Raw genomic sequence first — 26,852 nt, 5'->3', positions numbered from 1 at the left:
TGATGATTTGGTCTTTCCAATTGTAAATTTCACACATCTTAGTGACAATATACCAACATCTTACTCCTCAAGTCAGGAAAGTGCTTATCTTTTGTTGATGTCATCTCTACAGAAGTTTTACTTTCATCATCACAATTTGATTGAGCAATATGCAAGGAACATTGTGATTGATTCTAGGAGTTGTGACTGTAACCATCGGGAAAGTTGGGCCAAAAGGAGCCACTTCGATTCTAGTCAAATTCTTATCATTATGTCATAAATTTAATCGAAATCAAAATTCAGAACTATATACACATGCAAGCTTGAATGGTGCTTCCATACTTGTTCGTATTCTGCAAATCATTTTATTCTCTATGATTTGGTCACTTTATTGACCTATTTCTTGGAAGGCTAGATATTATGGACAATATCATATAAACTAGTGACATGAAAAATTAGTTTTTGGGACTGGTTCTTATGTGTTTGTGTATTATTTTCTGTAAAATCTAATTCATCGAAAGCAATTTTGTGATGTTATAAGCATTCGACCGACACCAATGGAGGTGTCAAATGAACAATCACTAGAATTTCTGCCCGCGACAAATGCTGAATGTCAGTCGACCAAAATGTTTCAAAGGAATCATAGAATAAATGGTTTTATAACTCATGAAAGTTATTTATAATACATATAGTGATGGGGGTGTCTGTCCATCCATCTACCCTTCCTTCCTTCCATTATACAGGGGAATCCATCTCTTACCTATTACTTCTCCTATACCGCTGAACAGAACTAAATGAAACTTTTACAGAACCTTTATTACTTGTTCCCATTGTGCACCTCCTATTTTAGTTTTTGATCCGAATCAATTAGGGATTTCACATAGTAAAACGTGGACATGGTCAAATGTGAATATGGGGACCCATCTCTTATCCATTGATTCTCCTACACTACTGAATGGAATTGAATGAAACTTTCACAGAATCTTTATTTAAAATTCCAGTCACGGACCTCGAATTTCAGATTTTGATCCAAATCGATATGGAGATCAAAACGTGCATGTTTCAAATAGGGGAGTGGGGTATCACGTTAGTGAGCATCAAGGAGTGGGGTATCAAGTTAGCATTGCTCACTGTTTTTTTATAGGTTAACTAACTTCAAGAGGCTTGTTTGTTATGATGTTAGAATTAATGAACATTATATTTTGCGATATTCATTTTTACTCATTATGAAACCTCTAATTATAGTAAGGTCAATCCTTTTCTAGCATGCAATTTAAAACATTCTTTTTAGAATTTGATAACGAATAGAAGTTAAACCTATCATTTAAAATGCAAAAATATATGGAATATGCCTGTGGTATTTATGTATTTAAGCAATTTTCTTAAAAATAATATGGAGGCGATATTTCACAATTGGAACATGCATATGAAAATGCAGTCTCAAATTTTGTCATTGGATTGTATTTGATAATAGATTTTGCCTTTCCATCGGCTATGTACCATGATTTATATGATGTACAAAGATAAAAATGGATGAATATGTTAATACCTTGAATAATGTTTCTGGGTGGGATGACGTGCCTCCATGCGGGCTGTTTCTCCTATGAGCTAGCACTATAAAGATCAGCGTGTCAGGCAAGTACAAAGCAGGGTCTGTGTGATTGGACAATCATTCTTGTCCAGACATGCATGACATATCAGTCATAGGACGTTAAACCATAATCAATCAATCAATCCTAGGCAGTATCCGCAGTAGAAGCAGTTGAGCTGTTCTTTGGAAGTAAACCATTGAGTAGTGTATAACCCACGTCTGTCCTATGTTAAAATCAATCTTACTGTCCGGAAATGATTTTGACGATTTCTTTTACAAAAATATTCAAATACATGTAAGTATCGAACAAAAGGAATTCGAAAATCATTTCGCTGCCTACTTAAAATCCTATAAAACTCATCATTTTTCGATGTCTTGCTGGATTTCGAAGAAATTATCGAACTCGCACACTACCGCAAATTTAATTAATTACACCTGTTAGGTAACACGTTGATAAGACCCAACATAAACACATGTCGAAATGAATTTATTCAAATCCGTAAATTTTGTATTTAATTCACTTTTTTTCCCTGAAAATTTCGACGTCATCAGTAATAAAATAACAAAATAACGACATTCGTATTCAGATGTCAGAAGCCTCCACCTGTTGTATTCTGTTTACTACAACATAATTAATGACATCGATATGTAAGAAAATTAAGCATGTCATCTCTTCGGAATCCTACCAATGATATAATGCCTTTCCTTGCATGCCCAAAAAGACAGTGACCAAGACTCAATAACTTTCGGTATACCTTCTACAGGAGCGGTGCAGCAATAAGTTTTCTTTTGAATATTGTCAAAGACACTCAGGTTTGTTCTGATCTTGTAGGTTCTGAACACTATTGGATTGGCTTGCATTATCTATTTATTCTGGCATGAAACTCCTATCATTGATATACTGGTATTTGAAATCTGTAAACAAATATTTAAAATTCTATTATTTCTAGATTAATTTAAATATAAGAGTATTTTAAATTGTGCATGGGGCTTGCCAAATGGAATAAATTCATAAAAGAATATCCTTATACTATCCTGTTTTACAAACAAATATGACACTCATTAAAAGATAATTCTCTTTTATTTTCTTGCTAGGGAGTGACCATTATTCACTTATACCCATTCATTATCACTGGGTATATATGTGAATTGCAGGTTAAATAACGTATCAAACTGTAGATTTGTTGGAGTAAAAATTCGCATTGCGGCACCATCTCCAAAGTGTCAAATCAATTATATTGTCACATAGTATAGGCCGACTGATGAGATATTATTTTGATGCTTTAAAAAAAAAATTCAAGGTGAATTCATTTGTTTGAACTAAATAAATGTGTGAGCTGTCTGTGATCAATCTTATTAAGCATGTGAAGGTGCCCCGCCTCCACGCGACAACTAAACTTGCCTTCCAAATGTTGGAATGCTGTCTGTCTCATGTAATTTTAATATCAGATTCAGAATAAATAAATATGACGCCTGCTATTGGATAAATCATTCACCCGCCGGCTTCTGTGTACGCTTTTATTGACAGGATAGGGCGTATTTTCTTCTAAATAATCTGTCAACCCTTCCGACAATAGAGCAATTTGCTCGTAATGCATTTTGAATGGATACCTGTATTTTGTATGTTCTGTTTTTCCAATATTTATATTCAAAGTATGAACGCGAGGAGATATTTTCTCGGAAAGAATAAAACAATTGCCATTTCTGAACTGCGTCTTTTGTTCCTTGATGCAATTTCTGCTGTTCACTGTGTCGCTCTGTGTAGTTTACACGATGAATGTCATTCAGGTAGTTTTGTTGGAACAAGTAAGAAGTGTATTCTAACATCTTCATCTTACCCGAATACTGATGTGTCAATATATGGATTGTTTTTTCTTGAACATAGCCCGAATGGTAAGTGCGTTTAATATAAAGTGCTCATATTTTAGAATTATTTCTTCTGTGCTGTTTTACTACTGATTTCACTGATTCTGACCGGTGGCTCTTTGTGTTATAGTCTAGAAACCACTAATTCCACTTTCTATAACCTTCGTTGCTAATTTCACAACATTCAATGACCTCTCTGGACTTTATCTTAACTTTAACCTGCGAAGTACTATATATCGGCATGATTCTACATATGTCCGATAACAATTCTCAGAATGGCATGTTGGGTAAGCAGACTTGCAGTGCAGCATTGGTCACCGGAAGTGTAGGTTCTATAAAAAGCATGGCAAATCCCACTGCTTTCACAAGATAGGGGTATATTTAGAAATCATTATTTTTGAAATAAAATTATATATATATATATATATATAAAGGTCGGAAAAATTCCCAACGATGTCAGAACTGTCAAATTTGCGATGCGAATTTTTGGTCGTTCCCTCTGCGGGACTCGAACCCGTACCGCTGTGACACCTGTGGCAACACCGTCTGCACAAAGACCAGCTCCCTAGACCACTCGGCCATATACAAATATAGTTTTCGCTGGCCGGGTCCTTCCTCCTCGTAGGATTAATCTAGGGCTGTAACTTAGTACACGATGTATGGTAGTACGGGACAGTTCATTTAAATGTTATTAACACACATACAATTATACTAGATTATAGTGTATAACGAAAATCGATATAGTAAATATTTCAAAAAGACGGGATGAAAAATGTGAGCTCAAGCCCACCTATTGGTTTTCAATGAACGACAAGGTAACCCTCATACCACAGGCCAGGCTGCAGCTGGCTCCAAAACAAAATAATACATAACATTGCTATTTTTAACGATTTGTTTGCGATTTGAACAGTATTTTACAATTTCATACAAAATGTTGCTTACCAAATATTCTACATTTCAGATTTAAATCTAAGCAACATTATCTACATTTGCGAGGACGAAAGCAAAGACTTCTCATGTAATTATGAAAAAAGAATCAACTTGGTTAATGCAATGTACGGTAGGACCAGGACTGACATTTGTCCTCATGCAAGTGTAGTCTCGTTTTCGACGGAGTGCTGGTCGAACGCGCCGTTTTCCACCATAAGTGATCTATGTCAGGGCATGACGTCGTGCACTCTAACGGCGCACAATGATATCTACAATGTTGACCCATGTCCAGGAATATATAAATACCTGACAGTTGAATATACATGTGAATGAAGTCAGTTTTGATTTTTGACTACATTATTTGGGTTTACTTATGTATCCTTGTTCCCGGGACTACGTCCCAGGTATTAATTACAAGCCATACACTGTCTGTCTATTTGTATATGTGTAACATACTGAATATCGTGATCGGGAACCAGTCTACACTTATGGACCTTAAATCTATTTGCATGCAAATAAGTTATGCTTTAGTTCAGTAATTCCTTTATACCGAACTTTGATGTGACTTATTTTTTTCGCACTGAATTTCATTGTAGACGTCTCTTATTACTGATGACGTCATTAATTTGTAATTGTAAACCACCATTTTGAGAGAGAGAGAGTAATTAGATCATTGAAATTGTAAAATATGCATCTGTTACACCAAAATAGTTTGGGCTGTATTTGGCTTCCTATTCGACAGTTTTTTTTTTTTTGACGACTATTAATTAACTTCTATCAATACTGATTTCTAATGAAGTGAAATTAAATGACAACAATAAACCTGATTGCGCCAATCTAAATGAGAAGCTTTATATAATTTATATATATACCCTACCGGTGCACCTGGTCCATGCTCCCAGTTTTTAGTGGAGTTCGAGTTGCTCATTTGCTTTTGTTACTTTGTATGTATTATTTTAGTTATTTTATGTTCTTTGTTGTGTATGTCTGTTTTCCATGTCTGTTTTTTTGTCCTTGGATTACATTCTTTCGATTTCCGCTATAACCTTGGTTCCCTTGATTACTCTTTCGATGCATTTCCATTGGGAAGTTTTGAAGAAATTGGAACAACATGTATTTTTTTAATATTTGTTAAACTTATGGTCTCAGTTAGAAAATTAAATTAAAGTACGCACGAGTACATCAATACATGTTATTCCATCTCAATAAATAGTGTTCGCATTAAAAAGAAAAAAGAGCAGTTTCATGTCCTTATAAATAAAACAAAGTTTTTTTTTTAACTAACATATCTTTGATAAACATCACAGTTACACAAGCAAAAGCCCAAGAGGCTCGGCTTCCTGTACATTTTTATAATTTTTTCAGAGCTATAATATTAATATTAGATGTTTGCTTATATATAACGGATGTAAGGTTATAGTGTAACATTGCCTTGATTAAAATATTGACATACTTGTCAAATAGGTAAATTTTTTTTTTTAAATTCATTCATCATTTTTCTGAAGTGATTCTGCAACCTTGACAATTTGTTGAAAGGTATGTAAATTATTGAATATTTGTAAATTTGAATAATATTGAATTAGGTATGGTTGTTGTTGCAATGAAGTACATTTATAAATAAAAACCAATTTTTATGATATAGATAAATCTATATTTACGGATATCAAATGGAAAGATTGTTAATGGTACAAAAAATCTATTGGTTTCTGACAATAAAGGAAATTAGGCAATTTAAGATACTTCTTAATTCCATTAGTTTTGAAATTGAGAAAAACATGATATCAGTACTACAAATTCTAGAAGTAGTTTAATATTTTAAAAACTAAACGCGAAGACTTACCCTAGCGTTTAGGGAGTTGGTCTAAGTTGTCTGAGAGATCGCAGACGTTCTACCGGTCATCAACGCGAAATTCATGAATTTTATGATGACTCTAAGGTATTTCTGTACCGCTCTTTTACCAATAGATTTGCGTTCTTAGTCGGATTCCGAAATTAGCTTTGAACCATTGAAATGGTGTTTGCAGCATAATTTTGTAGTAGCTTCTTAATATTTTTATTGAGTTCTTTCATCATGGTTCGGTACGGTTTCTGACATGTTATGAACAAGTAATAACAAATTATTGTCTCTTCAAAAACGGCACATACAGAGAATTTCAAGTTGAAGTCCTGCATTCGTGTTTAAAAACTTAGTCGGTCAGTTGGTGTCACTTTTTCATTTAATTGAAGTTAAATAAAAAATCTAGGGTGGTATGAATAGTGTCTCCTCGGTCACACAAAATAAACTTAGCTTTTTCAAGGCCTTACTGTAATTGCAAAATTATTATTTCAGAAGTAAATGCAGTTGTGTTCTTCAGAAACTATTATCACTTATAAATGTACTAATGAAAATTTAGTTTGTACCCAGTTTTTGTTGCGGGATTCTTTTTATTCACAAAGTAGTATAAAGTACATGTTAAAACCCCAAAACACTACTTCTTAACACCTCGTTATACAACATTCTTCTCAACAGCTCAATATATTTTGATGAGGTTTTGTTGTGATAAAAGTTTATACAGTGACTTGTAAGAAACTGTCATTCAATAAAATACAAATCAAATCTCAGCCTGTCTCTATAAGAATTAGGCAAAGGGTGAAGCATGGTATGAACAAACCATCCATTTTGAAAATGTAACTGAACTATTTGCACCATCAGAACCAAGGGGAAAAGTCCAGATATTCCATATCATTTTAGAAAATAGAGTTATAATTTTATTGAAGAGCAATGAAAATGAACATTTCAAGGGCAGATAACTTCGTAAAAAATTTCATTTTTCAAACACTCTATTGAACTTCTTGAAATGCATTGTTCTGATTTTCCCCATTTTGCCTGATTCTTACACATACTTATACTAAATACTTCATATAAAGAAAACAAGGTCAATGTTTCAATTATATAAATTAATGCTATATAGTAATTAGCAATTTCACCTGTACAAATACATATTCAAACAAATTTAAACTATGCCATACATGAGGATAAGCGTGAGCATAAATATGCACAAACATGAACAATTAGAATGGCCTTATGATTGATCTTTTTTAATACAGTATACTCCAAGTCTAACGCAATGAAATTCACCCGAAGTTCTAGAGCTGTTATGGTTTCTGAAAAATAATGATAAGAAATTTCATTGGTATTTGCATATAGTATGAATAGACGACTTTCTCTTTCAACTTTTCATCGACTGGTGGAAACAGTTTTATACTAAACAAGGAAAGGGTCCCGGATTTGAAGGCTACAAGAACATTAATAGTTATTTGGAAGTATATTAGATCTTTAGTGCATCAACTATGTATGTTAAATTTAAAAAATATTTGTATTAACCAAATTTAGTTTTTGTTTCCTTGTCTCACTTAATTATGTTTCCCGATCTTACGCCTGCTGACTCTAGTTGACCTTGATATAATTGAAGAACTATTTCTGAACGGAAGTGAATGTGAAAGTAATCTATTCTTTTCATACAAATACACAAAAAGTTACAAGATCTTTGTACGATTCACCAATCATTAACTAGCGCCATATCATAGCAAAACATTATTAATTTGCAATTATTTGTGTAAAATAATAGACGTCGTAAGTAAATATAACGTATTTTCCCGTTGTTTTCACAACGAATTCGCCTTCACTTTAAGAATAATGACGCATTAATGCGAAATTACATTTTTTTCTTTGACGTAAAAAGGTTTTTTTTTTAGACAAATCTGGGGTCATTCGGAGCAAAATGTTTGGTTAACATTGCCAATGGTTTGACATATAGTTGCTAAAATTTTGAGGTCAAACAGAAGATATACAGTAAGCCCGAAAAGACTACATGTGATGTTTTGTTGAGACGTTTAAACCCTACGTTGTTATGTTTATCGGCTATGTCACAGTCAATTTGACGTAACGCTGTCATCGAAAATTGCCTAAGATGGACAGTATCAAACGTAAGAACAATAAAAAAAACTTGCCGACTAATCACACTTATCTAGCCCCCGAGAAGAACGATAAAAGTTTTATTCGTGGATACTGATTTTCGTGGATTATGGAAGAAACACACGTTCATGAGTTCTTGACTTTGTGGTTTTGAGGTTTTCATAATACACAACAATGAAAAACAATACCAACACTTTTACGTTCAGAAGAACTGAGTACTTCTAAAGCAAGTCTCCCCATTTAAAATTTCGAAACAGCGATGCAAACTTGAACCCCCATATCGTGTTTAGCCTAAACATAGAAGACGTTGCCACTGTTTCGAATTTTGATGTACTTCAACAAGTTTTTTTTTCAAAACTAATTTTTAATTGAGATATATATATATATTAATGTACTTAAAAGAACTACACTGCCATTGAACACACTTTGTCATCATAGCTGAATTTGATAAGAGATATTACCTTTCCATAAGCAAATGCCCCAGCTGTATAATGCACTATGTAAAAAGGAAGAATTTGTTTATTGTCAAAGATAACCCATTCCTTGCCATCCGGTGACAGATGTGAATCATAACCACTCTGAAGTGGCGCTCCTTGTATCATAGTTGAACAATTAAACACCTTGCCAGGCAGTATCTGTGAGAGAAGTAATTGAGTTGTTCCTTGAATGTAACCCATAGAGTAGTTTGGATACTCGCTAAAATATACGCCTCTACCGTAATAACCTGTATCTGTCCGATGTTGAAAACCTTGTTGACCTATAGATATAGAGTTACTATTATAAGGTCGGAAAGAAGAAAAAAGATACAAAAGTTAATGTTGACCAGAAAAAAATAGAAGAAAATTTTTGCACCGTAGGCAATGCTTTATTTGGCTTTTGAAGTGTTTCTATATCTATAGACCCATTTTCAGCGCATCAGTTTATTTCATATGTTAATCCATGTGTTATTGCTCATCGACGAGTTTACATTTGACAATACATTTCCAGACGTTTCCGACCATTTTTGCTAATGGTACAATAACTCGGGCAATACAGTTAAATTATATATATCCTAATAATTTAAGGGGGTACATCAGTTTATATATATTTGTATTGTGTTAAAAAAAAACAATGAATTATTAGTTCTTTACTGACTCATCGAATCCATATGATCGCATTCGAGTGTTTCAATTTCTTTTTTTTTTTTTTTTTTGGAAATGTATTACTTAAACTGACCTGGGACTTTAAAATTGGTTTCTACTATCGGTTTGATATTTGCATCCTGTGTACCGTGGAAGACAAGGATAGGTCGAGATTCTTTATCTCCCCTTATTTTTTTTAGTTTTTCTCTCGTTTGGCTGAAATGTACCACAAGGTCAAAATAAAACTACATTTCAAATGAGTTGCCGTATTTCCCTGAGTTACAGAACATTGAATTTTTTTCCGATTTTTTGTCTCAATTTTAAAATTAATTTTGTGTATACTTGTTTAGAAAACCTACTAACCGTCTTTTTTTGTTTCATAAGAAAATCGTAAACTGTTTTAGTGCGAGGTTACAAACGAGGTTGGATCATCGAATCTTTTTAATTGATCAAAAAATTTATTCCTGCAACATATCTGTAGAACATTTTACCGTCATGTAACCTTCCCATCTCATCGAAAAAGAAGTTTCAGAACACATGATTGTAATTTTTGAACTTTATGAATTAATGCTAAAAAGGTCGTAGATAATTTCATATATAATATTAAATAAAGATAACATAAAAACACACATATCCTCAAAATGCCCGATTAAGTTGCACTTTGTAATAATAATGGTCTACCATATATTCAAACTCACAAGCTAACTTACTTGAATTGTTTAACTAATGGAGGGTTAACGATGTACTGAACTTTTGTCACTGCAAAACTGAAAAAATGGGACCAATGAATTATGTGTTACAATTTTTTTCCGTAATTGCTCTTGAGATGACGACGAATACAGCTTCTAGGGAATAAATAATTGCACAATCTATGCCTAGTACATTTGTAAATATACTAATATGATAAAAACTATAAATCACAATACCTTGGCCATCAGGATACTATGAATGCTTCTATATTTTGAAATGTCAACATCCCTTGTAACACTTTCTTAATTTGATCAGTTCATGTATCAATTCATATCGTAAGAGTTACAAAGTAAAAGTAAATAAAACTACTTAAAAAAAATCATTATTCTTAAAAACTATTTAATTTTTTTCAATCAATTATAAATGGGTGAAGGGCTTCTATTAGCATAATATGGACTTTTAAATTTCCTTAGATGGATGGAACTAGATATTTTGTATCCATAAACCCTCCTTAAGGAGGTAGACATAGGATAAGGGACATAACTCTTTAAATCAGTGATATGTTTGTCACAATTTCACCAAAGCCTTTCAAGCATTTCCTTGAAACAGAATAAAATCAGTCCAAGTTACTTTGACGCTTACATGAGATGGTTGTAATATGGTAAAAACAAACGTTCCAATGATTTGTAAGAGTTGTGTTCCTTACCCTAGGTCTACCAGCTTAACAAAAAAAAATATCATTATAAGGAATTACATAATGTGTAAATTTTCTTTTTTTTTTACTTTTAATCTTGGACTTGGCTTTTCATATTGTGTTTCCTCCAGATAGTCTCAACCGAGATATTAAACCTGCATCTGACAATCTTTTTATCACGATGCTTTTGTGCATTGATTAGATTTGAATCACAAATGTAGTTTTGGGATATAATAAAACTTTAAAAGTAAGCACTAAAACGTATATGTGTTAAATTATATCGAAGAGGTTAGGATGTTTCCTTTAGTGGGTGTTCTACCTACCTTCCAACATTACCAGCCATTAATCTGTAGAACTGACTCTCTGCTAATCGGAAGTGTGTTTGTGCAGCTGAACCTTCTTCATATGATCTTACCGGAAACAAATCAAAATATTTTACGGTGTTCCCGTCCAGGGCCTCCTTTTCACCCCGCATAAACAACTTCCTGTCTGAAATCTATATGAAAGTAGGAACGAATTACTCATAGATATTGCGTCTATTTGTGTATTGTTGAAATGTAATAGGGAGTAATAAAATTAAGATAGAATAAAAATTGTCATATTGATATTTAACGAATGAATTGTTGCTAAATTTTAAACTAGTTTTAGTGAATCATATAAAATCTTTACAAAAGGGTTGGACCAAAGCAAGTTTATGGCAAGACCTGTTTACATAAAGTATCTGTGGGTTTCTCCTTAAACCATATCAAACATCATTCATATTCATCCATTATACACCAGTCTACATTGTATCTTATACCTTTGTCTGTAAGTCATACAACTTTCGTTCTTTTTTCTTCATTTCTTCCTTCGTTTCATCAAGTTTTGTTTCAGATGCTCGTTTAGCTTCAAAGACTTCTTGAATTATCCCTCTTTTTTCCTCTTCTGTCATCCTTTTGATAACAACTGCTGATACAGACCTTTGGGGCACAGTCTCGGTGTTGTCTGTAAAAAGAAGGTTGATGCTGCGATCATGATAATAGATTCATGATACACCAACGTATATAAAACAAAGTGTCATGCAGTTCCTAGATGATAAAACGAAATGTTGGTTATGTTTAGTACAAAATAATATAAGTTTCTTAAACCTGCATTTTTAAAAATAATTCTAGAATTATTATTCATATTAACAAAGAAACGTTACAGCTCTTTTGGGTTTGAACATGTGCTAGATAGTATTGTCAGCAGTTGCAGAAAGACCTTCACTTTTACTTCAGGTTCTTTGCTGCTTTGTTTAAAAAAAAAATCAATGATATTAAAGGGTTGTGAAATCGTAAATAAAAAAAAAATATCGGTGTGTTCGTTGTTTAGATATAAACATTTGAAATTTTGGCGGTAAAGGGTACAGCGAAAGAGTTGCCCCTATATACTCAAGTAACATAAAATAAACTAAGATTGAAAACGAAACAAGACATACAGAGGCCAGAAATTCCTGACTCGAGAAAACAAAAAAATGCGACAGGGCTTAAGTACTTTACATGATGTACACATTCTACAACTATGATATAAAATATAAATATATTCGTCTATGTTATTCACAGACATATGGCTTTCTAGTTTTGTCTTTGGACCTCTTAAGAATAAAAAGAAGAAATACTACTTACTAACTCTGCCGCTCTCTTCTTCTTGAAATGCCTTATTAAAATGAAATGAATTAATATTGCTAGTTCTTTAGTTTTGTTTAGGTGATGTCTTCTATTCCCATCATTATTTTTTATGTGTAATCTTTTTTATTCGGTTCGCAACATTGTGTATGTTGATATAATATATTCCATATGTTCACGTTTAGAAAATGTTCTTGGACTTATACGTATTTAAATCATCCCACAACGGATACTTCGGTATTTCTTGCCAATAATGAAAAAAATATTAACAATAACGCTGTAAGTTCAGAATAATATATATTATAACTGTAAAGGAAACATTGAATGCTTCAAGAGATTTTTATTTTCAAATTTAAAACATTATCATGTTAAATAACAGCCTTTATAAAAATCAGACAAGAGGTGATTCATGCATGTCAAACACCTACCAAATTCAATTTTATTTCATGTTAAGAAACCTTTATAGATGACATAACCAGTTTTTCATTGTGGGGTTGCGCTTTTGAGATAAAATTGATATAGATTGTACATACAAATAAGCACTTTGCAAGAGTTATCGTACTTTGGTTTGATTTGGTAAGATTTGGTTGGTTTTAGTGAAAGGTTTAAGTGTAATTTTCTCTAAAGTACAGATCTAAATACTGAAAGGATTATTCCATATGAAAATATAGCATATGTAGACCACAAAAGCATAATCTAACCCATGGGTTTTTATACACAATGAATCACCTTACCATAGCCAGTGACTGAATTTTATATGGAATTGTACTTTACTTTTCGATATGTATTGACAAAAGTATACTAATTACCTTTACTGTTTTATGATCTTTGTCATACAAAACAAAGAGGACTTCTTTTAATGCAGTCTTACTATTTTTAGCAGCATATTCATCAACACACGAGTACATTACACTAGCAACAACATCTGGGGGATATCCTAGTTTTCCTGTTCCCATTGCAGGAAAAGCTATAGAGGAGCATCTATTCTTATCCACTTGGTATAGACAAGACATCACAAACTTTTCCAAATCCTGGAAAAAAACAAAAAAAACCCAAACAAAGAAACAAACAAAAACAAACAAGGAGGCATACAAAAACAAACAAACAAACAAACAAACAAAAATAAATAAATAAAAAACAAATAAAAAACATGGCTTGTCACTAAACTTTATCGTTTAAACGACTTAATTAAGAAATAAATACACAGGATTTTCTTTTTTCTTTTTTCATTGTTAGTGTTTATAATTAATACAATGTTGACTTTTATCACCTAAAACATCCGAATTTCATAATTCCAATGTACACCATATTATGCAAATATCTAGTATATATTTCCCATTGTGACATTTCCTATTGAATACTGTTAACGTTTAAAATTTCGCAATGTACTAATTTTCGCTATTTTCGCGGTGGACAAATACACGCAAAAAGCAGGACCCACGAGAACCTAACTTATTTTTAACTTATTGAAATGCGTTTCGTTCTTTAAGACCGCAAACACTGATATCCGTAAATATGATCACGTCACAGTATCCGCGAAAAGAAGCAACCGCGAAACTTAATCTGTTTAAAGTACACCCATGCCCCATTTTTAATCGCCCAATTTCTAGTTTCCCAAACTTTATAAACGACAAAATAGATTTTTTTTATTAAACATTCAAACGTATACCATGAATGTAATGACGCAAACTACATACAGACTTCAATACCTGTTCTTGTGATCCACCTCCTCGCCACTGTTGTAAACAACCATGGCAGACCACTTGACACTTAAGATTTCCACCCGTCGTTACTGCAACATCCCCGAAATTAATGCCTTGTGGGTATTTAGATCTGCATTCTTGCTGTATTGACGGTCCTCCAGCTTTCAATAAAGAGGCAGACACTATACCTTGTTCTAGATTTAAATCTTTGGAGGTTGTATTAACTATAACCCCAACCTGTAAAATATATGACAGTTGTAACAAGACAAGGACAATATCTTTGCCACATATGCAAAATGCAATGAGCAATAACACTACAGGGAAACATTTAAAGTCAATAAATCTTGAGCTAAATTAAATTGAATACAAATTTGTAATTGAATCTAAATTTTTTTTTATAATTTCTACAGTCATCGACATGATCTGATGTTTATTGAGAAACCGTGTCAAATAGGACCAGATACTTGCAACTGTCAATGATGTCTTTCATCTTTTACTGGACTTGACCTCACTCTACAGTAGATGTCTTGTAGAAAGTAAGGACCGATAACCATCCAGAGAAACTATGGTTTTCCTCTCGGTTCTATTTGATGCCCATGTTTTTAATGTTTTTTTATCTGTGCCTACTCTTTTGGTTCTTGTATGTAGTACAATATTGTCTTCATGTGTTGTCATCTGGGTATTCCCGGTGTTGTCTGATCCAAATATTTCCTTCGTTATTGCTACTAATTTGTGTCCTACATGATATTTATTTTTGAGTAATCAAAATGTTACCTTCATGCTTGAGAGCTGCCCTTGGACCAATTTTATTTCAACACTCCCCGAAAGCACTCTTTTGTTCCCTCTTGCTGACCCACCTTAAAGAAATTGTGAAATATTTGAATATCATAAATGCACACATTAGTTTGAAGTAACGTGTTGATTTTCAAATTTGTGTGTAAACCTTGAAGAACTTAAGTATTATGTTTGTGATCACTCCTGTATATGATGCTTGATAATCAGGATTTGCTTCGTCATTGGCATTTCAGTTCAGTCACAGTATAAAGACAAAACAAAACTGGTCCACTTAGACAAGTTCATGAAAGTACTATTGTTCTAGAGGTACCTATTTTTATAGTTTTTGTGGGTAGGCTAAAAAACACGAAATTTGGTTCACAACGAAATGAAGAATCCAACTGATGTGTATACTGAAACCTCAAAACCACGAATTCATGAATGTACGAACTAGTGTTTCTTCGATAAACCACGAAAATTGGAATCCACGAATTAAATTAGTTTCACAGTAATTTCTTTCCAACCAAGTGTTTGGAAGATTCTAGAGCTTGAATGATTCACGTGGTAAACGTTGGAGACTGGACTATGGTTTAAGCTCAGGGGAAGACCCAGAGTTGGGGAATAAGGTTATGGTAAAATCTGCGGCAAAGAGCTTGGGTTAAGAATGTTGTTCACAATGAATCAAAGAAATGTTACAGCTAAGGGGTTAAGATCAAAGTTCGAGTAAGGGATGAAAATAAGATCTTATGTATGACTAATAATGTAATTGTAGTTTTATGTCTTTACTACTTCAATTGTATATGCCGGTTTTCCTTCCAACATGATCAATTTCTTACTGGACTATACCAATGATGCTTTTTCTTTCTTTAAAGGATTTTGCATCACTTTAATATGAAAAGAATCATATTGTCAACGATTCTATTTTAAATATAAACAAAACTACTTAGAATTTAAAATTCCTCTACCTTACAGTATATATTTGCTTACCGCTAGGACTGAGTGACTGGTTATTGAAATACATTTTGCATGCTTTTGTAAAGTTCAAAACAGTATCGCCGACTACATCACATAGGCAAACAGTCCTAACAGAACTAGATGGGTGCCATTTAAAATAATCTCTAATAGCATGCACAATTGTTTTCGCTGAAATGTCTGGTGGAAACCGATAACCTCCTGTACCAAGGGCGGGTATTGCAATACTGAGAAATTTATTCTTTTCCGTAGCTGCTAATGCTAACTCCACACATGTAATGAGCTTATCACGTTCTCCCTGTTTCCCACCTTTCCATACAGGACCGACTGCATGGACTATCATTCTACTCTTAAGGTGTCCTGGTTTAGAACAGAATACGTCGGCATCATCCAACTGACCAGACTGATTAACTCTCTCTCGACATTCTTCTTCAATAATTCTGCCGCCTTAAAATCAAAGCAATTTCATATATATATATATATATATATATATATATGTTGAAACAATAATAAAAATGTATTAAGGAGTTAGTTACTATTCATCTTATGCATGTCTAGCATGTCCACCCCTTAAACTATTTTTATGTGCCTAATGTCCGACGATTGTAATTTTTTGGGCTACCTCCTCTTACAAATAGTTTATACTGACGAATACATAACAAAAAATATTTTTGAAGTGGAATTACAAACCGAGACTGTGCCCCAAATTATGTTCTCCATTTCTTGTTTAGATGAACTGGTCAAAAAGGCTGTGTGAGCTATTTCCATCACATCTTCCATTGCCGTCGTTTACATTTAAAAAAAAAACTTGCCTCTGAAACTACCGGACCAAATTGAACTTGGTATGAGTGTTTGATTGCATCATCAAAACGCGGACAAGAACACTTTCATCAAACAAGCTTTTAGAAAAATCTCTGAACTCTGAAATTGTAATTGTAACGTGTCTTGCCATTTTCTTGATATTATTTCTTAAAATCTTCTCCCTTGAAACTAACAGACTAGTTGGAGCAAAACTTGGCATGAATGTTTCCTAGGTATAATGCCCAGAACCAATGTGTGGATTTTCCCTCCGTCGACACACATGGCCGTAGTTACTAAAATAGACTGTAGTGGGCAAAGAACTTTTTTTGTTATTATTGCCCTTTTTGACACTTGTTTTTAATATTATATTTTAATGTTATTATTTTCAAAACCTTATCCTTTGAAACAATAAACAGATTCTTAACACCTATATTCCTGAGAGTATTTTGCAACGACTATGGTCCATTGAAATAAATTTCTGTCATTGATAAAATTAGACGGCGTCAAACAGCGGTTTATGCAAAATTTCTCTAAAACGTAGATAGATTTTCGTGAAAATCAATTGACCCTTATAGGAGTGATTCCCCTTTTGATTTTTGTTGTTGATATTTTGATGGTTTCGTATCTAAATATCAACTCCTCTGAAATCTCAAACGCCAAAATTAAAATTCAAAGGTCTTGTTGGCCTCAATCTTTTTTACGAACGATCCATTTTTTTTCTATTTAAGGAGGAAGTCCTAGGGTAAGGGACACAACTCTTAAAAACCGTTGGAACGTTTGTATTCAGCATTTTACATCAATCTTATGTAAGCATCTAATTAATTTGGATTCACTTTATTCTGCTTCAACCGAAAGCTTGAGAGGCTTTGGTGAAATTGAGTATGATGCAAACATATCACAGATTCCATGAGTTATGTCCCTTACCATAGATCTACCTCCCTAAAATGGTACGACTAAATGATCTCCAATTTAGGCTCTATGGAGCCTCTAATTCATATGCAAATCATTTGAAATTCTTCAATCTTTAATACTTTCAATTCTGCTTTAAAATCAATATATTGAAAAGTCCAACAAATATTATATGAAACGGTTACCTTTATTTACTATGACTTTACCGAGGCCAAACTTATGTTGTAAGTTTCTACTAGCACCACTGACAATAACATCTACTTCAAGGTCTGTAATGTCACCTTTTACCACAACCACTTCTTGACCACCAGCTGCTTTGAAACGTTCCTGCTTTCCTCTAAAATCAAACCTTAATCTAGACGAGTGGTCATCGGAACCATCCTCATCATCGTCGCTACTTTCACTGTCGTCATCATATACAGACACCTGTCTAAGCTCACCCTTTTTGTTTACTCGCTTAACGATTTTATGAAATTTGGGGTTGTCAGCTACAACATTGACACACGTCAGTAATGGTTCTAGTTTAGATTTTGCCAGTACAAAGTCTTCTGATTTTCCTTTGAGTAAAATTCCGTCTTCTTGAATTGTAAATGTTACGTCTCTGTCTTTCAGTTCCTCTGATAGATCCGCTATTTGTGTCTTCATTAGTTCTTGGAAGAGTTTTGACTTGTCCGGGCTAAGGGTTACGTGGAATTCTTGTTGCCCATTGTCTTCAAGAAATCTGCGGACCTTTTCAATAATAGTCTCTGCAGGATGTCTCTTCGTTGTAAATATCGTTACTCTATCTCTGTTATTTCCTATTTTCACCGTAATTGATTGAGCTTTGTATTCATCAACTAGTAGAGAGATAAAGTAAGAATACTGGGAAGAATAAAGAACAGATTCCTGCCACTTCTTAACTTCGAGTGAATACTCTTGTACTGAGTCCTCAAGTATACAGGCTATGGAATCTACATCAGAAACTGATAGTGCATAAACAGTAACACAATCATTTTCTGCTATCCAAATGCCTTTGACATTTCTTTGCTCAAGTGTTTCACTTATCATCTGAGATATGGTCTGATCTTCAATGAATTCAATAAATAATTGTGATATTCCTTGAAGTAGTTTTGACTCGATCTTATCCAAGGTCTCGAACAGGAACAGCTTAACTTCATTTATTTGTTCTTCTGGTCCAAAAAATGCTATCTCCTGGTTCTTGTCGTCTATTACTACACTTATAGTATTAAATCGCTTGCTTGCTTGTGACTGGAATTCTACTACACCTAAAATCTTTATCTGGAAATACTTTAGCTGTCTTGTATAAGTGGAATCACTTGACTTTTTATTTAATTCATTGTTCACATCAGTTACTATTCTATGGACGATTTCAGATAACTGTTGGACTGCAGTACACTCCCCCACTACTATCAATTTGTAATTGGGTTCTTTTTCCGGGACCAGTGATACATTTTTAGGATCTGGAACGTTTACGCTCCGGACTTTGTTCATTACGTCAGAAAAGACATTTATATCCAATGATATCTCCATCACAAGTAAGGAGTCAAACACCTTCTTCACCTCGTCTTTGATACGGCATGTCCAATCTCTATTGTAATCCTTAATGCGTGAACAGTTAATGACAAGTGATTCTGGTAATTTTCTAGAGTCCCAATCTACCTTGCCGTCAAATTTCCTGAGCTGCCTTTCTAACGTTTGTTTATATCCTTCCGAAGAATTGACGAATTCTAATTTTCTTTTATCGATTCCCTCAACAATCAACGGTTCTGGTTCAGAAATAACACCATCTCTGCTATTATCTGATAGGTCTTCATTTGTCACTGAAGCTGTTACCCTGCTGTCCAATAACCCAAGACAATCATGATAAATCCGGACATCGAGTACGTGATCATCCACTGTGTGTTGCTCCTCACAGGCTTTTAAAGCAGCTAAAAATAGAGATAAATAATGACGAAAGGCACGAAACATTTCAGAAACAACGTTTTTAAACCTTTACTTGATATTGTAATAAAAAATAAACAAGAAAATTATTAAATTGAATTAAAAAAAAAATTTCGTCCTCATTTTGCATAATAGTGTGTCATTATGTTAATCCTTCCCAGACAAAAAATGTGAATTTGATAAACAAATTGTAACAAGATTTTAGTTTTTGTTAAGGTAATACTTATTTTTTTAAAAAAAACTTCTTTCATAAATGTAATATATAGCTTCACAGAGCACAATATGATAGGACCACAGCATCTGAAATCTGTTCAGTTTAAAAATGTGGACACAATATAAGTTTTTGGCATATTTAAGCATAAGGACCTTCAGTTCATTATGGATGCAACAACTGATTTAGACTATACATACATCAAGTTTGAAATTTAATTAAATATGAACAAGTTCTGCTATTATTGTAATAATCAAAGACAATTTCCTTCGATGCCTGTTACTAAAAAAAGACAAACATTAGCGATGGTAATGTGATAGAAAAATGCAGGAAAGTATTAACATTAGAAATTATATGAAACGTTTTTTTTTCTTCATGGGACCAAAATTTTAGGTGAGTGGCCCATTGGCTCCTTATCACTCGAAAACCTAAGCTATATCATGACTCTAATGGAACTATGCAGGGAGGACTTTTTTAAAGGAATTCAATCAATATAATTCAAAATCGGACCAAAATTAAAAAGTTAATTGATTTAGGCATGGGTAAATTTCATAACTCCAAAACGGTTCAATAAAGGTCTACTTTATAAACATGTTTTAAACATAATGTCAAAAGGAACACATCGACATCTGAATCATAAAAATCGGATCAACAATTACCTTTTCCTAATAAGAGTTTATTAAAAGTAGAGTAATTGGATGCCAACGACGACTCCGATTCCGGTGACGACAGGGTGGCACCGTTATACTACTGAATGTTTTTTTGAAGTTGCACGATCTAGACCTTAATACATGTATATACAAACTAAAAGTTGGATTATCTCCCTTTGAATTCTTTCTACCATATTTTGTTCAATTATCTCGAACTCCTAATAAAAGTAAATTGCTTTCGCCAATGTTGCTTCTGCATGTGAACCCTTAGGTTGGATAATTTACCTTTAGAGTTTTCCGAAAATATCAAAAACTGTTAATAGTGGGTCATCTTCAAAACTACACTAAAATTTTTAAGGTAATACTTTTTATCTCAAAGGAAATTTCATAAATGTAATAAATAGCTTCGCAGACCGTAACAAGCATTTAAGATCTGTTCAATTTAAACAGGTATGGTCACAATATTACTTACTGACACACTTAAGCATAGGGAGGTACTGTTCGTTATGAATGCAAAAACTGATTTAGACATAATATACACAAATATTTAAAATTCAATTAAATATGAACAAGTTCTGCTTTACGTGTGCTAATCAAAGACCACTGCCTTCGATCCTTGTAATTAAAAAAAGACAAACAAAAGCAATGTAAATCTGATAGAAAAATGCAGGAAAGGATTAACATAAGAAATTATATAAAACATTTTGTTTCTTGATGGAACCCAATTACTGTGGGTGGCCCCTTCGGCTCCTTATTACTCGAATACCATAAGATATATCATAATTCTAATTGAACTATGCATGGGAGGATTTTATAAGGAATTCAATCAATATAATTGAAGATCGGACCAAAATAGAAAAAAACAAGTTGATTGATTTAGGCATGGGCAAATTTCACATCCTTTAAACTCCAAAACAGTTCAACAAAGGTCTACTATGTAAATATGTTTTAAACATAATATCAAAAGAAACACATCGACATCTGAATCATGAAAAGCGGACCAGCAATTAACTTAGTAAAAGTGTATTAGAATTGAAGAAAGAAGATCGGACAAGTTTAAGTGAAGTTATCGAAAATAAACAGGGAAATTGGAAGCCAACGACGACTCTGATTCCGATGTTGACAGGGTGATACTTGTATACGACAGAATTTTGTTGCAGTTGCACTAGTTGAACTAGATCTTAATATATAGAAACTAAATGTTGGATTATCTCCCTATTAATTCCGTCTACCATAGTTTGTTCAATTATCTCGAACTCCGCATAAAAGTAAATTGCTTTAGCCAATGATGCTTCTGCATGTGGACCCTTAGGTTGGATAATTTACCTTTAGAGTTTTCCGAAAATTTCAAAAACTGTGGGTGATCTTCAAAACTACACTACTTGATAATTTAATAATACACTGTTAAGTAATAACCTGGACTGTTTATGTACATCTGGTATGATGTTCCGTATCTCTTTTAAAACGTCATCAAAATACTTTTACCTGTTTAGGGTTGGTGACGACAAGATCGGTAGACACACAAAAGGAACAGACAGACAGACAAAATGTGAAACAAAACTTAAAACAAGACAACGGTTGTGCTTTGGACTGACAATGATTCTAACATTTTCTACTTATTGATCATATATACAACGAAGCCTTAAATAATTAAATAAAAAATGTATATCTTACTTTCTGCATCAGTGAAGAAAACTAAACAATACCGCCCCTGTTTGTCCATCTTAACGTCTTCAACACCTTCGACACCAGATCGTTTTTTATTTTCAAAGTAGTATTCTAGTGTATAACGAGAACAGTTTTGCGAAAAACCACGAACCACGATGCACTGACTCTCTGGCACAAAATGAGCGGAGAGACGACATGATTCTAACATTCTTTCCTTTATCTTTTTGTCTATTACAGTTACATCTACAAAGGAATATGATTTTAAAGCTTGGAAATCGTTTTATATAACACAAAATTCATTTCATTAATTGAACAAAAAGAATACGTTAAAAAAAGTTTTTTTGTTTTTTGTTTTTTGTTTCTTTTTAAACGAAAACAACAACAATCAAAATAACAGTGATGCTCTCTTTCATATCTGAATTAAGTAGCACTCCAGCTAAGAATCGTGCAAAATGTAATTCATGGGTAAAAACCCTAAATATTTTTATTTTGATATTTTGTTTGAATTGCCATAGTAAACAGAAATTTACATTCAGTTTTTCATATAACCCCTGCTCTTAGGAGATAAAAATTATGTAGACTGCACTGTAGATTTCAAAACTAAGGGAGATAACTCTGTAAATGATACTAAAATACAATAAAATCTATTGAATTTTCAATGTCGATTATCTCCTAAGAGCAGACAGATTTGAATGAATAATTACAAATTTCATAGAATAGACTAATAAAACAACTTAATAACAAAAATATGTTGCCTTTTTTGGGGTGTATCACATTTGTCAGATTTTGCATGATTCTTACAAAGACAGCTGCTTAAATATCGTTATGTTTCCTTGGAATATAGCAGAAATATTCCTTATTTGAGTTGAAAGAATAAGAAAATATTTTTTGATCATCTACCCATTGCTTTCATTATTCAATCAATGGTTACACAGTCATTGTACTCAACAGGCAGTGAGTTGGTACAAAATATAACCTTTGCCATAACAAATTATCAACAGTTAATATATCATCAATGTAAAGTATTTTGATGCGATCAGATGTGATAATTTATCAATTCACTGTTTTTGAGAAACAATTTACTTACTTGCAGTATTACCGAATGTAACGATTGCCTTTCCACTTTCCCGATTAGAAAATTCAATATTTTTGACATCTTCTTTTGTTCTAGCCTCAAGAAAATTTGACAAGTTGTCATCTGAAGTCTGTGGATTGATTCCTTTTATTAACACCTTATTTGGATAGCATTTTGGGGGTGTATAAATCTGTACAGATAATGTTGCTCCCTCGATTTTGTGACTCTTTCTAAGAAGTTCTGAAATATCTACACAAAAAAAACTTATGCAGTAAACTTCGTAAGATTTACAATTGTTAGATATATAAACATTTATATTATATTTCTTGTGAATTTAGATTTAAAAAAAAAAAAACGGAAACAAACACAGGTACAGAAAAAAAAAATAATAAAAAGAAAATTTATAACACAAATATAACAACGAGAAATAAAATGATAAATTTGTATGCATACATTTATAGCTTTAACTACCAATCCTTATAAAAGTTGGGTACTGACTATGTTACAGGTAATTCAAGGTATAGAAAAAACCACCAAAAAATTAATGCGTTTTTGGTCTTCATTAGCCATATTTTTATGTTGTAATAACCTTTTCTGTATTTTATCCATACAACGGAGAATACCATACATATCACACTAAAATCGAGCGAATAAAGGTAAACCGAGAACAAAAACTATTTCAAAGTGCTAATTTGATGTACAAGCTATATTCATTTTATCTTAGAATTGCAATACCAAAATGAAAAACTAAGTCTTGTTATCTGTAACTGATTTGAATAATAGATAAAGTAGCGGGTTTTTTTACATGGATAAATCATCTCATGTGCGATTTTCATAAAGACTTATATTTATTAAAAATTCATTAGAACATAAAAAAATATCAGTCTTACCTACAGTTTCCTTAAATGTAATAGTATATACTTTTCTTTCTTCGTCATATTTAATATGGTCAACGTCAACATTAGCGGCTCGTTTTGACTCAAAATATAACGTAACAGTGTCCTCACTGGTACTAGGTTTTACCCCTGACACCGTTATAGTTCTGCTGGTGCTTACTTCATAGGATGACATAGCACTTAGAAGACGCAAGAGTGATCTGAAAGTATAAATTATGATATTTTCAAACATAAAGTGGGGTAACGTCATGTTTCTTCATGAAAGGTATTTTAAAATTTTAGAGAAAATTGTATTCCAATACAGCTGAAGTTACAATATGAATTCAGAAATAATTGTGAAAAAATGTGACTACTGTAAAGTTGCAATAATTAGAACTCGCATTATGAAATTATTAACATTATTGATGCGGCAAATCTTTCAGCATTGCAAAAAATACTCTAATTGTATCTCTGCCTAAAATACAAAATCGCAATATTTTTCTGACAATCTAATATAGTATTGAAGTATACAAATGTTTACTCTTCCTTTTTTTTCTTTTATTCTTATCATTGTTTATTGTGTGTGTGTGTTTTTTTTTTATTCCTTTTATTTCAACGTCAAGGTATTCTAAATGGTCATCCAAATTAAAGTTTATATCTGCTTTGTGCACCTGTTTCAACGTGTCATTGTATTGTTTTCCTTTTTTCTTTCCTTTACTTACGTTTATCCTGGACTTGACTTTCTATGAAAAACTCGGCTAATGTTTCTGGCAAAGCAAAGGACTCTTATCCTACCGATTACTTTGTATGCATTATTTTGTTTTATGTTTTTTGTGTTACTGTATTCCATGTCTGTTCTTTGCCCCTGAATTAAATTATTTTGATTTCTGCTACTATCTTGGTTACCTTGATTATTCATGCATCTGGAAGTGAAATTATACTGTATTACAGTGAAGCAAACAATAGCATTATAGGGAAAACTAAGACAGGCTAAAATATACAGTCTTTAATATGTACATCTCAGGAAGGAAAGTAGTTTATTGGGCAGCTCATTTTCCGATTTTTTCATTTAAATATATATACGGTCAATACTTTTCAATTCGATAGATAAGTATAGTGATGTCCAAATGGTCGCCTGATACTAAGACTCAATTAAGCGCTGATCACTTTGTCAATGTAGCCCACTTCATTTCCAAAATATGCAACCGGTTAGAGTTTACACGACGATAAGTATCAAAAATGAAATATACATTTAATTTACTTTTCTTAGTTTTTAACACCTGCATCAAAGTGTCCATGAGGACAAACACTGCATTGGTTATCTTATGCGATATGCAGCAATAAAAAGCAGTCGATAATTATGGATAGGTAGAAATCCATTTATGAGACATTTTTTTTATAATGATGTACACAGAACATGTAATTATCATTATATAATAATTCATCGAAAACCTATATTTTTGTGATTTTATTACATTTTTAATCAAGCTGTGGTGAATCTTAATTCCAAATGATGTTGCAAGGATTCCCGTATTTCGATAGTCTATGTCATATCTAAAGTTTGAGGTTGGAAACTGAAATTGAAAGTTAGGCCTAGTAGTAGGAAGCATTTGATTGAGAGGTACTGAAGTTCTCTGTGGAATATAGAGCTACAGTGATTCATAACATCGTTCCGTGCTTGTAATTATTCCGACTTTGTATGTATAATGTTTAAAAGACGCGAGCCTTGACATATTCACCATACTTTGCCTAGAATCAAATAGTTGCTGCCTCAGAACATACACTAGAAAATTATTATTATGTTAAGCAAATGGCATCTTTTAATATAGTTTGGTCGTCAAAACGTCGAACAGTTTGCTTTGTCTAAATACAACGAGAAATAGATGAAAACATATCAAATTCATAGAAACAATCATCATCATCATCATCATCATCATCATCATCTTCACCGACATCATTATCATGATGAATTTTCGTATTTTTGTTATATTTACAAGTTTAAATTACTATTTCTGTTAGTGTTACTTTATTTTATTTGATTTAGTGTAGTGGTTCTCCAGGGTGCAAACCAAACAAAACGTCAGGAAAGCGAAAATTGTCCGAATTGACATCATTGTTAGAATAATCCCTATCTGATCCAGAAATTTAATATACCATATTTAGATCTTACCTGTCCGAAAACTAGTCCATTAATATCACTTACGAACAAATGTTTAAAGGATCGATTACCCTAATGATTGAACATAGATATGCCAATTTCTAGCTTTTCTGTTATGTAGGGAAGAACAAATACGTACCTTATCTTCTATTTACTCTTAACCTTTAAACGAATTTCCGGAAGTTCAATATAATATTACATCTACTTTCGTTTCAGACTATACTAAACACACCACGTGACAATGTATCGACTGGTAAAATTAGATGGAAAGTCCCAAGATTAAACTTTAAGTTACAAATGCGCAAATATTCATGTACCAATTAAATGAAAGTGGAAGTACACAATTTCTTTAGGATACATGAGTGCAATTATTTGTAATGCATTTTTTAAAGGGTATCTATGTAGTTTGAAAATTGATTTCACGGAAACCACAAAAATTAGGTGAAAATGGTTTGCGGTTCCTGGAACTAGAAAACTATGACTTTTATTTGCACTAAGAAAAGGTATATGATCATGCGGAAGAAAATGACCTAAATTTAGGTTGTTATCGTCGCTTCAAAATTCAGTACAAACAAAATACACATGAAAAAAAAATGAAGCACCCACATTTCATTTATGAGAAATCATTTCAACCCTATAACATTTA

At 32.7% G+C, this 26,852-nt stretch overlaps 1 protein-coding gene across 5 annotated transcripts; it reads right to left on the bottom strand.

Annotated features, from left to right (window-relative positions):
* Window positions 1-5,860: 5,860 nt before the first annotated feature.
* LOC148602836 (protein mono-ADP-ribosyltransferase PARP14-like) lies at window positions 5,861-26,469 on the bottom strand. 5 transcript variants are annotated; one of them, XM_088553536.1, is made up of 16 exons: window positions 26,346-26,469; window positions 24,064-24,269; window positions 23,186-23,422; window positions 22,105-22,341; window positions 17,814-19,556; window positions 15,934-16,365; window positions 14,947-15,029; window positions 14,179-14,409; window positions 13,279-13,500; window positions 12,470-12,500; window positions 11,626-11,810; window positions 11,150-11,322; window positions 10,153-10,209; window positions 9,537-9,658; window positions 8,783-9,078; window positions 5,861-7,510 (listed from the first exon to the last, which is right to left on the bottom strand). In XM_088553536.1, exons 2-16 carry the CDS (start codon window positions 24,242-24,244, stop codon window positions 7,502-7,504), a joined length of 4,239 nt encoding a protein of 1,412 aa, XP_088409662.1. In that variant the 5' UTR covers window positions 24,245-24,269; window positions 26,346-26,469; the 3' UTR covers window positions 5,861-7,501. The 5 variants fall into 5 exon arrangements, with proteins under 5 accessions (XP_088409662.1, XP_088409664.1, XP_088409663.1 ...); XM_088553538.1 differs by lacking the exon at window positions 26,346-26,469 and adding an exon at window positions 26,219-26,333; XM_088553537.1 differs by lacking the exon at window positions 26,346-26,469 and adding an exon at window positions 24,955-24,971.
* Window positions 26,470-26,852: the final 383 nt, after the last annotated feature.

This window comes from Perna viridis, chromosome 11 (genome assembly GCF_037379345.1).
Source record: "Perna viridis isolate PV_CMFRI_1.1 ecotype Kerala chromosome 11, ASM3737934v1, whole genome shotgun sequence".
Classification (NCBI taxonomy): Eukaryota; Metazoa; Mollusca; class Bivalvia; order Mytilida; family Mytilidae; genus Perna; species Perna viridis.
The sequence above is the reverse complement of the archived record's forward strand: the minus strand, read 5'-3'. Positions and strand labels throughout refer to the sequence as shown.

What these genes read in the sequence shown, in the direction of transcription:
- LOC148602836 (XM_088553536.1), bottom strand. Translation starts at nt 24,244, where the DNA reads ATGTCATCCTATGAAGTAAGCACCAGCAGAACTATAACGGTGTCAGGG. An exon ending in TGTATGACTTACAGACAAAG is followed by an intron (nt 11,323 to 11,625) that starts GTATAAGATACA and finishes ACTTTCATATAG; the next exon opens with ATTTCAGACAGGAAGTTGTT. An exon ending in AACCAATTTTAAAGTCCCAG is followed by an intron (nt 9,079 to 9,536) that starts GTCAGTTTAAGT and finishes CTATATCTATAG; the next exon opens with GTCAACAAGGTTTTCAACAT.